This window comes from Saimiri boliviensis, chromosome 4 (assembly GCF_048565385.1).
Source record: "Saimiri boliviensis isolate mSaiBol1 chromosome 4, mSaiBol1.pri, whole genome shotgun sequence".
In the NCBI taxonomy this organism is placed as follows: domain Eukaryota; kingdom Metazoa; phylum Chordata; class Mammalia; order Primates; family Cebidae; genus Saimiri; species Saimiri boliviensis.
In genome coordinates, this window is record NC_133452.1 from 25,402,494 (window position 1) to 25,420,497 (window position 18,004).

Here is an 18,004-nt window from a genome sequence, read left to right on the forward strand (position 1 = left end):
TGTATGATATGGTTTAGTATGTTAATTTAGTATGATGAATATACTAAACCATATACATACTAAACCATATATAGCATATACTATCTATAATAGTGATAAATGGTAATAATTTAAATGGAAATGAATAGAGAAATGAGAGAATAAAATATAAAATAAGAATGAGGTACTATGCATAGCTTTAATATGTTACACAAAAGCAAGTATAGGTAAAGAAAAATGCTAAAGATATAAGTTTTTACAAGGTCAATAAATACTAGTCATAACAAAATTTATTTTAAAATATATGCTTTTGCCTGTGCATATTGATATGTTCCCAAAAAATGAAAGAAAAAAAAACCATATTGTCTGATTACAGATGATTTTTGCTTCTGTCTTTTTTTTGTATTACACTATGTAAATTTCATTCAACCAGCTTCTATTATTTATGTTACTAATAAGAAAGTAAAGGTTTTCAAAGTATACTGCATGAGGAAGATGACATTTCCTTGAAACACTTAACAAAAATAAAGTTTGGTGTCTTTGTTTTGCATTCATCCACAATATGCCAGCGACTTGGAATGTTCATTTCCCTCATACATTTCTTTTCTCACTTCCTTTACACACACACAGCTCATGGCATGATCACACTTTTCATGAGCTTTTCTCTAAACTGAGAATGGTCTTTCCAGTGTCTACTATCTTGACTTTCTCCCAGCTGTGATCGCCACAGAGCCTTCAAAGTAAGCGGGAGTTGTGTCGCCCCCAACCTCCCGGCACCTTTTCCTCAAGGCCCACTGCAAACATCTGTAGAGCTGTAGAAGGTGTCAAATTGATACTTGTCTCTTTATATAAACATCAGTCACAGTACTGATCATTTCTATTCTGCACTTCCCTCCAATATGCTTGCTTCTTTCTCAGGAAATGGAAAACAGAATGCATTGTTAAAAGAACCACTCATATTCCATTCAATTGTCTACTGCAGAAGACAGAACTGGCAAATCAACTTTCTAATCTCTGTGATTTCAAAGTATAGGGCTAAAGAAAACTCTTGTATTGATTTTCTACAATTCTATTCTTACATTATTTACATCTGTTAGTTTGCAATAGAAAGATTAGTTACTGGTTTTAAAATATTTTTAAAAAGAATTAAACTCAGTGCAATTCCTTGTAAATACTCTGTAAATATAGTGTCATATTTTGAAGGTAGTGAATTATGCTTTTAAGCACTATATAAATATAATATCTATAAGGTCTCGATGATCTATGAATGTAATGCTTTTGGAATCAAGATAAAAATATCTTAATAAAAGAGCTGTTTTACAAATAACCCCATTGAAAGTGGGCAAAGAAAATAAACAGACATTTCACAAAAGACATACCAGCAGCCAACAATATATGAAAAAATGCTCACCATCACTAACATTAGAGAAATGCAAATTGAAACCACAATGAGATGCCATCTCACACCATTCAGAATGGCTATTATTCAAAAGTAAAAAAACAGATGTTTGCAAGATTGCAGAGAAAAAGGAACGCTTTTACACTGTTGCTGGAAATGTAAATTAGTTCAGCCTCTGTTGAAAGCAATTTAGAAATTTCTCAAAGCACTTAAAACAAAATTACCATTTGACTCAGAAATCCAATTACTAGGTATATATGCAAAGGAAAATAAACTGTTCTACCAGAAAGACACATGCACTCATATGTTCATCAACAATATTCACAACAGCAAAGACACGTCATCAACCTAGGTGCCCATCAATGGTGGACTGGATAAAGAAAATGTGGTATATATACACCACGGAATATAACACAGTCATGAAAAAGAATAATATCATGTCCTCTACAGTAACATGGATGCAGCTGAAGGCCATTATCCTAAGTGACTTAATGGAGAAATGGGAAAGCAAATCACATGTCCTCGCTTGCAAACGGAGGCCAAACATTGGGTATGCATGGCCATAAAGATGGGAATGACAGAAACTAGGGACTAGTAAAGGGGTCAGAAACAGAGGGAGGCATGAGCTGAAAAACTACCTATTGGTTACTATGCTCACTATGTGGGTGATGGGATCATTCATACCCCAAATCTCAGCATCACACAATATATCCATGTAACAAACCAACACAGGTACCCCTTAATCTAAAAGTAGAAATTACAAAGAAACTAAAATACATTGTTTTAAAAATATTGTTTCTTAGTACAGAGAAGTGGAAAAACAATGCAAAAAAGAAAAGGCTGGATTTAATATGAAATGGAGGGACATGGTATCCACCCAAATCACCCAGAACAAATGCCACGTTACACCGGCATCATGCTGGTGTTTCATCTGAAGTACAACTTACTTTAGCCCAGGAAATTTCTGTATCCAAGTCACCAAGCAGACCTTCTGAAGTGGACTTCTGTACCAATTCAGTTTCAGTAGCAGAAAGCCATTCAGAGAGAGATGCAGCCTCTTTCTTCATTTTCCGGGCCAACTGTGAGGCTCTTTCTAGATCCTGTTTTCCTTCTGTCACCTGAGAAGGAGAAAGAGACAGGGAGAGACTGAGACTGAGATGGGAATGAACACAGATGGGAATGAATCAGAATGTTAACTAAAGATCCAAACTGATTCATATTTAACCCCCAAGACGTACATAACCTTTGTCTGTAGCACCTTAGAATTCCTCTAAGCTTGCATTTCTGCAAGGAGGCAACATACTGTAATGGTTAAATGCCAGGCAACCCTGGGTTTTCACCTTAGCTCTACCATTAATTTCCTAAGTGACTCTGGTAGAGGTGTAGCCCTCAAAAGATTGGTATGCAGCTGGGCGCAATGGCTCATGCCTATAATCCCAGCACAGTGGGAGACCAAGGCGGGCAAATCTCTTGAGTCCAAGAGTTTGACATCAGCCTGGGAAACATGGAAAGACCTCACCTCTACAAAAACTACAAAAAATTAGCCAGTCTGGTGGTGCGTGCCTGTAGTTCCAACTACTCAGGAGGCTGAGGTGGGAGAATCACTTGAGCCCCGGAGACTGGGGCTGCAGTGAGCCGTGATCCTGACCCTGCACTCCAGCCTGAGCAACAGAGCAAGATCCTGTCTCAAAAAAAATTTTTTTTGAGATTGTTATAAGTATTAAGTAAGAAAAACACACACAAAAAGGGCTGAAATAAAGTTAAAAATCACTAAATAGTATATATTATAATTTTGAACAGAAGATATCTTAGAATCCTCTCCATGAAGGATTCTGTTTTATAAAATACTGTATTATAGCAATGTGAGGGGGAAATAGCACCATTTCACAATTACATGTTTTAAAATTAACCATATTAACTTAAAACACAGTACATGACTATGCAACCTTATATTATTTTGCTATTATTGTTGACAGAAAGCAAATGAACTTAACTAACATGTACCAAGCTCTTAATACAGCTTCTGTGTTGTGCTAAGGAATCACACACATGTATGCAATAAAATTCACAAAGCCCCTTTCTATTTTATGGATAACGAAAATGAAACTTACAGAAGTTAAGGCCAAGGCCAAGTTGGTATAGTCTTTGGGTTGAGTCATGCCATTCTGGCTTCTACTACCGTCACTCACAAGACATTGCCCTTGCCAAGCTCAAGAATGACCCCAATGGCAACTGATCTAATGGATATGTTTACGTGGACATCATATTTAACTTCCAATAATATCCAAAACTTGTAAGTACACTCATTCTTGAAATACCATCTTCCGCTGGCTTCCCAGACCTACCACTTGCATGTGTACCTACCACTTCTTGCTACTTATATTAGTTTCTTTTGCAAACTCATCTTCCTCAGATTTCTTACTAAATGATGTAAAGACTTGGTTGAGGGCCCTCTTCTTTCACTATACCCTGTTCTTAGGCAATCTATCATCCTTGATTACTTTAATTACCACCTCTATGCAGATGACTCATAAAATCCATCTGTTCGGGCCAGATACACTCTCCAGACCTGAATGTTCGATCATGTAAGTACCCGACATTTCCAATTAACATTCTCAAAGGTATTTAAAATGTCAATTTTATACATACATATGATTTTTTAAAGGTATTTAAAATGTCAATTTCCTATACATACATATGATTTCTGCATGCCTCTACCTTCTTTTTTTTTTTTTTTTTGAGATGAAGTTTTCACTCTTATTGCCCAGGTTAGAGTGCAGCAGTGCAATCTTGACTCACTGCAACCTCCACCTCTAAGCAATTCTCCTGCCTCAGCTTCCCAGGTAACTGAGATACTGAGATTACAGGCACATGCCACCCCACCCAGCTAATTTTTTTTTTTTTTTTTTTTTTTTTTTTTTTTTTTTTTTTTAAGTAGACACCGTTTTTTGCCATGTTGGCCAGACTGGTCTCGAACTCCTGACTTAGGTGATCCACAGCCTCAGCCTCTGAAAATCTGAAAATGCTGGGATTACAGGCATGAGCCACTGCCAAGCTGGAATGCGGGTGGTGTGATCTTGGCCCAGTACAATCTCTACATCCCAAGTTCAAGTGATTTACCTGCCTCAGCCTCCCGAGTAGCTGGGACTACAGATGCACACCACCAAACCCAGTCAATTTGTGTATTTTTAGTAGAGACAGGGTTTCACCATGTTGGCCAGGATAGTGTTGATCTCTTGACTTCATGATTTGCGTACTTCGGCCTCCCAAAGCGCTGGAATTATAGGCATGAGCCACCGTGCCCAGCCTATCTTTTCTTATAATAAGCACCCCATCTCAATGACCACACCATTCATATCATCAAGCCAGAAACCCAGGAGTCATCCTTCATCTCTCCTGCACCAAGTCCTATTGATTTCACTTCCTACATATGTCTGACATCAATTCACTCACTCTATCTTCACTGTCCATCCTAGTTCAAGGTATGACCATCTCTTGCCAAGAGTACAATTACTTCTTAACTAGTCTCCTCACTTCTATTCCAGCCTCTCTCCCATTCCTCTTCCAAACTGTAGTGAGTAATCCTTTAAAAGACGTATCTGAGTACGGGATTTCCCTATTAAAAAACTGCAATAACTGCTGAAGACACAGATTGAAGTCTGTAACACAAACTCTGTGACATTGGCAGGATTTCATCTCATCCTATCTCCCTAGCACCATTTTCCCCACACTGGCTGTCTCTGCTCTAGCCACTCAAGTGTACCACACTGCCTCCTGCCATAGAGCCTTTATATACACTTTTATCAGCCTCAAAATCTCCTCTAGTTTCACCCAGGTGACTCCTACTCAGACTTCAGATCTCAGCTTATGCATCACCTCCTCAGGGAAGCCCTCCTAAGCCAAGAGTGGGCGAAATCCCCTTTTACCTATACTCTTAAAAAACCATGTACATTCCTTCATGACTCTTCAGACTGATAATGTGACATCATTTCATGTTTTTCTCTTTCACTGTCTTAAGTTCCATTAGACAGAGAGATAATTTATCTTTTTCCTCACCACTGTATCCTTGTGTAATTCCTGACACGAAGTCTCAATTGAATGAAACTTTAAATGATAAAATTAATGCCAAAATTATAGTCACAATTGGAGAATTAGTGCAAAAACCAGCAACGCCATTACATTCATAAAATGTCCAGTGACTAAATATAATAATATTCAGTGAATAACTTCAGCTGTATAATTCTAAAAAGAAGTTCTAAGGCATGTGTTCCAGACATGCAATATATCAAGATGGATCACATCAACAATCTAAGCTTGCAGAAGTGAGATCAAAATCACCTAGAAAAAGTATGGACTGGTCATTCTGATTTCAATTGAAAACAAAATTTCAGCTATTTTTCTCTGGGCTTATGTAGAAACTTCAATATTAATTCAGCAGGAAGTAGTTAATATTTCCTAACTGAAGAAGGATTCAAAATACTATCAAACGTGGTTTTTCACTATTACCTAGTAAGGTTTTACACTTCCACACATTCTTTGCTCTCCTGGTTTCAGGGCAAAGATTCAGTCACTCACAATTAATGCTTAACAACTCCTGCACAGATTCACTAAAATGCCCAAATTAGAGAGATTTCTTGGCAGGATTTCAAATCCTAGTAGATTAATGTGAACTTCTTGACACTGGTTATTTACTAGACCCTGATGTTTTAACATTTCTCAGTAGACTATTCAATTTAGAAATCTAAGCACCAATAACTTGAGTTTTTACAGGAACTATTATTTTCCCATTTTCCTACATAAAATGGGAAAACATGAAGATTAAAAACAGAATTTTATCATAGTTAAAATTACATTAAAAAATATTATATGTCATGACTAGAAAAAAAGTCAACAGCGGCCACTACCATCCATTGAAATTTGGAATTATTAATATTTATATTTTCCCTCGCATTTCTTTGAAGTACTAAGTCTACCACAATGAACATATATTACTTGCAGTTTCCTTAGAATAATTTATGGAGTATCAGTAGCCATTGAAAGTGTAAATATTAGCCTGAATTAAATATTAAAAATAAATTTTTTTAGACAGTGTCTCATTCTGTTTCCTAGGCTGGAGTGCAGTGGCGTGATCTCAGCTCACTGCAACCTCTGCCTCCCAGGCTCAAGCAATCCTCCCACCTCAGCCTCCCAGGTAGCTAGGACTACAGGTATGCACCACCATGGCTAATCTTTTTTTTTTTTTGAAATTTGTTTGCTTTTGGTGGGTTTAATTTGTATATTTTTTGTAGAGACAAGGTTTTGTCATGTTGCCCAGGCTGGTCTCAAACCCCTGGACTCAAATAATTACCTACCTCAGCCTCTCAAAGAGTTGGCGTGAGCCACTGTGCCTAGCCAAAAATAAATTTCTATGTAACTATGAATCACTGTAATATTAGCACATACATTTAAATAAATACAACAAAAATTATTACAATAAATTGAAAACACATATGAATCTCATAAATTTCAAAAACACATTTTCCAAAAAGTGAAATTTGAAAATACATGAGAGAGAGAGAGAGAAACAGGGAGAAACAGAGAGAGAGAGAGGTGAGTCATGGGACTGCTCTCCTCACCTGTGCGCCCAGGTCATTGTAAAGGATCTTCAGGGAAGTCAGCTGCTCATCCATCCCTTTGGGGTTATCTGTTTGCTGTTTCTGGACAATATGCCTTCCTGTTTTAATTACAGTTTCCACTTCAAGTTTGATTTCACTCAAAGTTTTATACAGTTTCTTTAAAACAAACAAAAAGACAAATTACACACTGTGGTGACAATTTGCCAACTGGCATCCTTTCAGAACACAGTTTGGGCAGACTGACAGCCAAGACCTAACTATGGAGATCAAAGGCCACGATCTGTCTCAGATATGGTCTGAAGGTTGAATCAAATAAAATCAAGCTTGAAATCACTTTTTCAAATATGACAAGAAAATAAATAGAGCTTATGCTCATTCGTTTAAAAACTCAGACAAATGTTTTAAATGTTTATAAAAGAACTCAATATAAACATTTTTACTACATAAAATGGGAAAACATTGGGACTAAAACCAGAATGTTTATCACAATTAAAATCACATTAAAAAAAAATCTTACATGTTATGACTTTTAAAAAGCCAACACCAGCCATGGCTGTCTCTTGGATTTGAAATTATTAATACTTATTTTTTCCCTTCTATTTCTCAGAAGTACTAAGTCTACCACAATGAGCATATATTACTTATAGGATAAAAATATTTAAAAATTGATATATCAAGATGTATATGACTATAAGAAATCATATTTCTGATGCAAATCAAAACCACAATGAGATACCATCTCACACCAGTCAGAATGGCCATTATTAAAAAGTCAATAAACAAGAGATGCTGGCAAGGCTGCAGAGAAAAGGGATCACCATCCACTGTTGGTTGGACTGCAAGTCAGTTCAGCCCCTGAGGAAAGCAGTTTGGAAATATCTCAAAGAACTAAACATAGAATTATTATTCAATTCAGAAATCTCATCACTAGGTATATTTGTAAAGGAGAATAAATCGTTCTACCAAGAAGACACATGCGCCCCCATGTTGACCACACCACTACTCACAATAGCAAAGACATGCCATCAGCCTAGGTGCCCATCAATGGGGGAAATGAATAAAGAAAATGTGTACCAATACACCACGGAATACTACACAGCTATAAAAAATGAAATCATGTCCTTTGCAGCAGCATCGATGCAGCTCATGGCCATTATCCTAAGTAAATTAACCCAGAAAATCAAATACTACATATTCTCACTTATAAGTGAGAGTTAAACAATTGGTACACATGCACATAAAGATGGAAACCAAAGACACTGGGACTCCAAAAGCCAGGAAGGAGGAAAGGGGCACAAGCTGAAAAACTACTGAATGGGTACTATGTTTATGATTTGGGTGATGGGTTCAGTCAAAACCCAAACTTCAGCATCATACAATATATCCATGTATCAAATGTGCACATGTACTTCCTGAATCTAAAATTCTTCAAAAATTAAAAATAAAATAAATTTAAATATAAAAGAAGAAAAAATAAATCAGAGTTCTGTAGGTCAAATTCAGAGCTGTCTTTATCCCAGTTACTTGAAACCAAAACGCTTTACAGCTTCTCTTGACACCCTACATCATCATCTTAACATCTCATGGGACACTATCATGTAACAGACCCCTGAACTGTGCTCCATGAAGGCAAGGACAGCACTTGCCCTGATTACCATTACATCACAATAATGAAATAAGTACTTATATATGTGCACATACATATTGAAATTTATCCTTTGTTTTGAAAGGCACAAAGAAATGTCCCTGTACTTCTCCTGTCCTCAAGAGTCTCAGTTTAAGTTCTGTGATTCTCAAGCAGAACACTAATTCTAAGATTGCGTCCCCTTAGCTACATTATTTTTAAATTTCTATTCAATTGAATTACAAAGTTCAAGACTACAAAAGTCATAAAGCCTTATATATAATTTCTTCTTTCCTATCTTAGGTTTATATTTCTACTTAAACTTTTATTTTACTAGAAAATTGAATTTTTATGCTATAATATATCCAATATCCATTCTAAGTATGGTTCTTTTAGCTAACTCAAAATTTTCCTTGAAAACTTTGATTATTAGTCACATTCTGCTGAAGCCTTCCTAACGTCACACTATGATTAAGATGTGTTTCTTTTATTTTGGTTTTGGTTTGTTATCATGTTACATACATGTGTATTCCAGTTTCCTTAGCTATCTCTCTTATCTCTTCTAATTTCCTTGGAGGGAAAGACCACACTTCTTATTTTTTAACAGGTTTTTCATCATCAATCCTTATGTTCAGCACACTCTAGACTAGTGATCATTGGCCACACTAGGCATGTAAGCACTAGACTAAGCCATAACAGCTGCTGAAAAAGCCACTGAATGTGTCAGTCACCCTACAGCCTCACCATACACTTGTCCAGGTGGGTCTGTATGACGTCAGGGTCTACATCCTTCACATCCAGAACATGAAGTTCTGCTTTCACACCATCCAGCACACGCTTGCAGTCCAGCATGCGCTGCTCGAAGTTAGCAGGCTTCTGGAAAAGCTGGAACTTTGTGGATACTTCTCGGAGTTTCCTCTGTTTACAGAAATGAAAATATGCAATTATCAGAATGATTATCTCTCTCATCATGAGCATAACACATACTACTCAAAACCTGTACTATTAAGCACACACACACACACACACAAAATCAGTAATATAACAACAACAAAAATCCTAATGGAACTTGGTGAGGTTACCCAATCGCCTAAGTGAACTGCATAGCCTAGTGTCAAAAGTTACTCAACACTCTGTCTAAGTCTCAGGAGTCAATAGATTTGGATAAGAAATTTAGATAAAGCTGGCCTCACTCGAAATAAAACTTCAGGTTCAAAAAGACAGTTCAGCTCAAAATGCCCTTCATCGGAAGTTCAGAGTGAAAGTCAATGTCACATCAACCATGAAAGAACTAAATGATGCTGCATCCAATTCATGCTCAGCATCAGCTACAAGATACTGACAGAGGCCCTGCGTTAAAGAAAAAGACTATATAAAGGTAACCTCTAAATACAGCTCACTCTCTTGTTTCTCAACTCAACTATAAAAATCAGATTTAACATTTCCCCCAGCTTGCAACAATTTGTTTCTGTTGCCCTAGGATGCAATGCACCTTCAATACATCACTCCTATTCCATGACTTACATCATAAAGAATACCAAGGGTGCCCAAGTAATCAATTTTTTCTCTTTAAAAAAAAAAAATCCCAACATGCTGAAAAGTAAAAGGAAGCTCCTTGCCCTCCTTACCTGTAGCACGTCCATCTGACTTCCTCCTCTGGCAGACCTGCTCTCTGGGGAGGTCGGGGGCTGAGAACGCATATTTTTTCTCAGCTCCTCTAGGGTTAACTCATGGGCTGAGATCTCTGCTTGGATTTTCTACGAAGAGATTGGAAAGGGGAGACAATGTCCTTTTTTTCTTAAGTATAAAAAGAAGCAATACAAAAGTTCTATTGTTGTGTATTACATAATGTTGTGTTTTATATAATGCTGGCCTCCATAGAAGCTTTAATACGTTTTTGTATAATATACAGTCCACTGCATAATATGACTATTGTGTGTGATGCACACGCTAAGGTCCTTACACTTGTCATTTCTAATGTTCACAACTTATTTATAAGGAAGGAATTGTCCCAACTTCATAGCGAAGAAAACTACTATTCAAAATATACAGGACTTTTCAACTGGGCACAATGGCTCACACCTGCAATCCCAGCACTTTGGGAGGTGAAGCAAGGTAGATGACCTGAGGTCAGCAGTTTGAGACTAGTCTGGCCAACATAGCAAAACCCTGTCTCTACTAAAAATACAAAAATTATTGGGACACCGAGGCAGGCAGATCACCTGAGGTCAGAGTTTGAGACCAGCTTTGCCAACATGGCAAAACCCTGTCTCTACTAAAAATACAAAAAATTAGCCAGGCTTGATCGCACACACTTACAGTCCCAGTTACTCTAGAGGCTAAGGCAGGACAATCACTTGAACCCAGAAGCAGAGGTTGCATTGAGCTGAGATCGCGCCACTGCACTCCAGCCTGGGTGACAGAGTGAGACTCCATCTCAAATAAATAACGAAATAAAATATGTAGAACTTTTGAGAGAGTCTCAGATAGAAAGCAAGAGAACTTCAAAACCCAAATGCTGCCCTTTAGGTAAGATCAATCCTTCCCATTGACTTTCAGTTTTGGATGGCAGGAGGGGTTTTATATTATAGTTGAAGAGGCAATTGCATATGCTCTCTTTACATCTTGAAAGCCTTCAAATTCACAGCAATACCTGAGCTTCCTGTGGAACTTGGAAAGCATCTATCCTGTCAGTTAGGTACGTGGTGAGCTGTTTGTCCAGCTCCCCCAAGCTCTCTTGTAAGACTTGAAGGATGTGGTCAGTTTCCCGCAGGACCTGGAGTTGCTTTTCCAAAGAAATCTGCTTGCTCTCTGCCTGCAGAGGAAAAATTGAATCATTAGTTGCTCAGTGCAAATATAAATAGCTAAATATATATGTTCTGGCCACTAAGAAAAGACTATAAAAGCTTGCATTCAAGACTTTAGCCTTCCTTATAAATAAATAATAATTACTAATGATAACAGTGAAAATGTCCTACTAGGATCTTAAGTACTATGCAGCTGAATTACTAATTATTACTTCTTTCTATATACAATGACGAAATACAAAAACGTAAAGTTTCCCATAAGATGCATTAAACAGAAGATAAAAATTTGTTATTTATTATAATTTTAAAGCATTTTTAGGAATCATCAATGTCTACCAACAAGAACATAAAACTTAAAAAAAAAGTCTGTCAATACAGTAAATATCAGAGTCTATTTTTCTAAAGTGTAAAACAAATTCTACAGGTGTACATACATATCAAACTACTGTGTACTGCACTTTTGGGTTAAGCTTGATGTTATTCATTGACTAAACATCAACAGTTATTATTTAATATGTGTTTGGAAGCACCTAATATTCATACCCAACCTTCCTGTAAAAGAAGTGTTCTTTCTCTAATGTCTAATACGAACATGTAGAAGTAATATCAAAAATAGTTTTTTTAATCATCAAGCTATGCCTGTCTTAAAGTGTTAGATCTATTCACCTCCTCCTGAGTACTTCAATATCCTCAATGCCCCTGTTAGCATTTGTTACCAACTTTAACCAACATTAAAGCTTTTTCCAACATTAAAGCTCTATGATACAGAGCTTAGGGCCAGCTCTACTTCATCGGTACTTAATCAACATGCATGCATGTCCCGACTCTTACCAAGTGACTCAGCTCTTCGTATCGGCTGTTGAAAGCCTCCAGTTTCTCACTGATTATATCATCCAGGATCCCTCCATCAATCAGAGTCTGGCCAAGCTCTCGAATCTGGGTGCGATTATCTGCCGGGTGGCGCAGAACAGATTCCAGAGACTGGACCAGAGATGGGGAAAAAAACAGTGCATTTACTAAGGCCAAAGGTATCAAGGATCCCCAAAATGTCTATTTCTTAAACAAGTAATTCCATTTTCTAAAAATCTACCTAAGGAACAGGACCAAAAATTAAGTAAATCACTAATTCACAAAAATATTCATCATGGTATTAAAAAAATGCATAAAATTGAGAGATTAGCACAAGTGATATATGATAATATAATTCCATGAAAATAATTTCAACTATTTTTAATTATGGGAGGGTAAGGCAGGAAAATCATTTGAGCCCAGGAGTTCAAGGCTGCAGTGAGCTCTGATCATACCATTGCACTCCAGCCTGGGCAACAGAGTGAAACTATGTCTCTGAACAATAAATAAATGAAAAATAAAAAGTGAAAATAACTATTAATTATATGGGGAAATGCTCATGATATGACACAGTTTAAAGGCAGAGAACAATACTATACAAGCAGAATTATCTCAACTTTTATTAATTATAGTACTGAAAATAAGTATTCATTTTCCTACAATATATGCCAAATAAGAGGCACTATTTTATATATACACTTTTAATATACATAAATCTAATTAACCACATGGGCTAAATCACATTCCCAGTTTGCAGATGGGAAAACTGAAGCTCAGAAAGGTTAAATAACTTGGCAACATACACGCAGTCAAAAGAAGAGCTGAGATTCCAAGATGGCTCTAAAGCCTTTAAGACCCTGAAGCCTGGCCAAGCACAATGGCTCACACCTATAATCCTAGCACTTTGGGAAGCCAAGGCAGGTGGATCACCTTACGTCAGGAGTTCTAGGACAGCCTGGCCAACCAGGTTAAAAAAACCAACCCATCGCTACTAAAAATACAAAATTAGCTAGGGTAGTGGCACACGCCTGTGATCTCAGCTACTCAGGAGGCTGAAGCACAAGAATTGCTTAAACTCAGGAGGTGGAGGTTCCAGTGAGCCGAGATCATGCCACTGCACTTTAGCCTGGGCAACATAGTGAGATTCCATCTCAAATAAAAAATAAATAAATAAGCAAATAAAAGACCTCAAAGCCTTTGATCCAGTGTACTACTTTCTAGCATGCACACATAAAAGATAATAATTAGGAAGAAGTCTACAAACTGTTTAAAAATGTTTCTCTTAAGAGTTTGCTTTATACTTTATTTTCTATATTTCTAGAATGTACACATATTCACTCTCATATTAGAAAAAAAATTAAGCTTTTCATAGTTTTCATTTACTCTGTCTCTCACTCTGCTATATCTGAGAAGTGGCATCTTTTCTCTAGCACAGCATCCAGCTCCTAGAATGTCAGTGTCACATTTCACTCCTTTCTGACCTTTAGTCCAGTTGCCCACTCATTTCCCACATGGTACAGCATATCTACCCTCTTCCCTTGTGTGTGTGTGTTAAGCAAACTTACCCGCTTTGCATTGTATTTCATTTAAGAAATGGTTATTAAGTTAACAGGTGCTACACACTGTGCTGAGAACTGAGAATAACAAAGTATCAGGTACATTTCTTGGCCTCAAGGAGTTGAAAGTCCAAGCTTGATGGCAAGCTCCTATGACAAGACCCCATGACTCAACCACTGTCTTTTAACTTCTAACATCTGAAGGTAATAGGAAGCCCCTGTAAACAGTCATGGCTGTGCTTAGTGAATAAAAACAACCTGTTGACGAAACAAGAGAAGAGCTGCTCTAGTAACCTCCAGCAGAGCTCTGTCCAGGGTCTAACAACATAAACTGGAAAACCACTAGAGTGCTTCAACATATCGAAAATGTGCCAACTGTGGAACAGCTAACTGCATCTTGAGGCTGACACAGAGGGTCACCGGTAATCTAAATACACATGAATGCGTAAACACTTCAGGATCCAGAAGAAAAATGCAAGTGACACCGAATTTGACTGAAGAAGCAAATGCATTTGCCCGCATAAACATTACAGTCCTCATTTTAATACACATGTGGGCGCATCACAACAAAGAGGACTGCCATGGAGAGCAAAGGCTCCAACCTCTAGGGCTTCGTTGACAGCATCCGTCTTCTCAGGCAGGACCTCTGTGCTCTTCATCCGCTCTTCCAAAGTGTTTAACCAGGTGGTTTCCAGATCCAAATAGTGAAGCAGCTCAATCCAACAAGACCAGACCTCCTAAAGCGTGAAAAGTTTAAATTAGACAAAAAGCCATTTCATGATATCTCTAGTGCTACACATTCTCTTTAATCACCAATAATTTCATTTGGATGTAAGTATATCTAGGAACTCACAAACTGATGCAGTTGAAACTTCAAATAAAAAAGTAAAATAACATTATCCAAAAAATCATGTTAGACCAATTGGTGAGGGGTGGGGAGCAAAGAGGAGTGGGCAAGAGGCTGCCTCACTCTTTACCTTAAAATAAATTCCACAATCTCATTTAAATGTCAAAAATACTACTATATAATTAGTAGGAAAAACAGGAGAGAAACATTATTTAGTTTGTTTTTTAGAGGCCACATGCAGTGCCTCTACAACTGTAATCCCAGCAGTTTAGGAGGTTGAGGCAGGCAGATCACCTGACGTCAGGAGTTTGAGACCAGCCTAGCCTGGTCAACATGGTGAAACCCCATCTCTACTAAAAATACACAAGTTAGCCAGCATGGTGGCAGGTGGCTGTAATCCCAGCTACTTAGGAGGCTGAGCAAGGAGAATCGCTTGAACCCAGGAGACAAAGGTTGCATTGAGTCCAGACCACGCCACTGCCCTCCAGCCTGAGCAACAAGAGTGAAATTCCATTTCAAAAAAAAAAAAAAAAAAAAAAAGTTTGTTTTTTGAACAGAAGGAAAAAATTGCTCCACATTATAAATTTTTTTAAAAAAAACCACTTCATAGAAAATAGAAATCCTCTGGGCCCCACCAAGTTCCAACTCAGAGCTAATTGATGTAAAAGTCTGCAGGGTAGCCTTCCCAACGTTTTTCTAAATGTATGAAGACATGTCTATATAAGAAGAGAGCCGCATTTTATCAAAACATCAAAACTGGAGTTACACTATTCTTACTGTGTTGGTTTTGATCACTCATTCCCCTCTAACGTTTCCAGAGCAGGGACCCAGGGGTCGTGTAGGGGGTGGATACATTTATAAATTCATAATCACTTATTACAAGAGAAACTTATTTGAGTGGTAAGTTTAGGAGAAAGAACTCAGCTGGATGCCTCCTGGGCTTGTCCTCTTTTGGATGTACTGAATGAGTAAAGGCACCTGCTGGTCCACACTCCATATGAAGTGTGCTTACCAGATTAGGAAGCAGTACGTTTTTCTACAAAGGGCTAGACAACAAATATTTTAGGTTTTGGGGAACACATTCGGTTCCCATCGCAGATTCTTCTTGGAGGTAGGGAGTGTGTTGTACAACCCTTGAGAAATATATAAACCATTCTTAATTAACAAGGTATCCAAAAACAAACTATAACTTATATTTAAACCCCTCAGCCAGTCCAGGTGCAGTGGCTCATGCCTGTCATCCCAGCACTTTTGTAGGCCAAGGCAGAAAGATGGCTTGAGCCCAAGAGTTTAAGACCAGCCTGGGCAACATAGTGAGACCCCCATCTCCACCAAAATTAAATAAATAAATAAAAATAATTAGCTGGTGTGGCATTGCAAGCCTGCAATCATAGCTAACTCAGGAAGCAGGGGCAGGAGGGTCACTTGAGCCCAGGAGTCTGAGGTTTCAGTGAGCTGTGATCACACCACTGCACCCTAGCACACATGACAGAGCAAAATCCTGTCTTGAAACAAATCAAAATGGAAAAAAAAAAAAATCCCTCAGCCATAATTTGCCAATCCCTGAGTTAAAATAAAAGAAAAAATAGTTTCTAGTCCCCCTATTTCTACAAGAAAAAAAAAAAAAAACACAAAAATCTGCTCAGATGCAAGCATGATCTCTTTTCTTATGGGAAAGAAAAGATGACTTAAAGAAGACCACTCCCAAGAAGCAGACTGACCCCAAATCAAGTATCTTTCTTACTAACTAGCCTCAATGATACAAACTTATCTTAGCACAAAATTAGTTTAGAACAAGATATGCATGGATTTACAAATGAATGAATGATAAATATTTAGGTTAAATACTGCAGCTGCCATTTTTTACCATTTCAAGATTTACCACAATACAATGATTTGTTTTATGTAGAATTGAATGTAAATTAAATTGTTGTAAATTGAAAGCTTCTTAAATCTTCCAACAAGCAATAACAAAAGTCATACTGCTATAAAAACAAACAAGCGAAAACTTGATCTTAGTTTTAAAAAATTTTACAGAGTCATCTATATTTTACATATAATGGCCAGGGAGGGGAAAATAAGGTATTTCATCTAAGGCCCAGTAAAACAGTAGCATATTTTAGTTCTGTTCTGTTTTTCCTTCGGATGACTCTTGTACTTTAGACACCACTCAAAAGAAAATAATTCCTCCCTGTGTACTCAACCAGGCAAAACAGAAGAGATGCTTGCAATGTGCTCTGCAATTTTTGGACTGGAACCAGCCCCACAGATCATCTGTTACATGAAAACCTTGATTGCACATGCAAAAAAAAGTCCAGCCCGAAGATATAAAATGACCTGCCCAAAAACCTTTTGATAATTAGGGACAGATTTTGTTCTCCTGTTTTCAATCCCTCTTTCATTTATATCAACCTATTCCCCCAGAACTATTTTTCCTTTATGATCCAGAATTTGAAATAAAAAGTTTTCTCCAAGATTTGAAAATGGCCCGAACATTACAGAGTTTGGATTTCAGAAATACATCACAGAAAAAAAAAAAAAAAAAAAAAAAAAGTAACATACCTCTAGAGTGTGGCACTTTCCTCGAATTCTATTACAAAGAAGTTGGTAATTCTCCAACACAATGTTCAGCTCAGACGTCAACTCCTGGCCACCAGAGGGCACCTTGGCAGCTAATAACTTGATGTTGTCCTTGAGAATCTTCACTCTCACTTCTTTCTGCAACACATCCTCTTTTGCCCTCTGTTCCAAGAAAGGATGAATGAACTTGAACAATGTCTCCTTTTCTCAGTAACCAATTATTTTCTTCAAGAATTAAACCAAAGTTAAAACATCTGGAAGATTCTAACTGCCGAACAGGAACGTTATTTAGGTAACAGTGAGTGCTTCTTTGTGAGTTTGTTTGTTTGGTGGGGTTTATTTGTTTGTTTGTTTGTTTGTTTGTTTGTTTGAGATGGAGTCTCACCCACTGCAACCTCTGTCTCCTGGTTCAAGCAATTCTCCTGCCTCAGCCTCCTAGTAGCTGGGATTTCAGGCATGTGCCACCATGTCCAGCTACTTTTGTATTTTTAGTAGAGGTGGAGTTTGACCATGTTGGCCAGATTGGTCTCAAACTCCTGACCTCAGGTGATCCACTGGCCTAGGCCTCCCAAAGTGCTGGGATTACAGGCGTGAGCCACTGTACCCAGTCCAGTGAGTGTTTAGAACTTAAGTGTTTAGAACTTAAGTGTTTAGAATTTAAGAACGCTAATTCTAAAATTTCACTTATGCATCCAATTTACTCAACCCACACAAATGTTTTAATTTGCTAACAGCAGTGTTAACATAC

General features: G+C 37.6%; 1 protein-coding gene across 12 annotated transcripts in view; it reads right to left on the reverse strand.

The window, feature by feature from the left end:
- Positions 1–18,004, reverse strand: part of UTRN (utrophin) — a 589,012-nt gene that overhangs the window by 363,225 nt on the left and 207,783 nt on the right. For all 12 annotated transcript variants that reach the window (XM_074397323.1, XM_074397322.1, XM_074397326.1 and 9 more), the window contains 8 exons: positions 17,239–17,418; positions 14,432–14,566; positions 12,256–12,405; positions 11,271–11,432; positions 10,246–10,374; positions 9,362–9,535; positions 6,994–7,149; positions 2,326–2,496 (listed from right to left, as the gene is read on the reverse strand). In XM_074397323.1, coding sequence (XP_074253424.1) covers positions 2,326–2,496; positions 6,994–7,149; positions 9,362–9,535; positions 10,246–10,374; positions 11,271–11,432; positions 12,256–12,405; positions 14,432–14,566; positions 17,239–17,418 — 1,257 coding nt within the window. The remainder of the gene's footprint in view (positions 1–2,325; positions 2,497–6,993; positions 7,150–9,361; positions 9,536–10,245; positions 10,375–11,270; positions 11,433–12,255; positions 12,406–14,431; positions 14,567–17,238; positions 17,419–18,004) is intronic.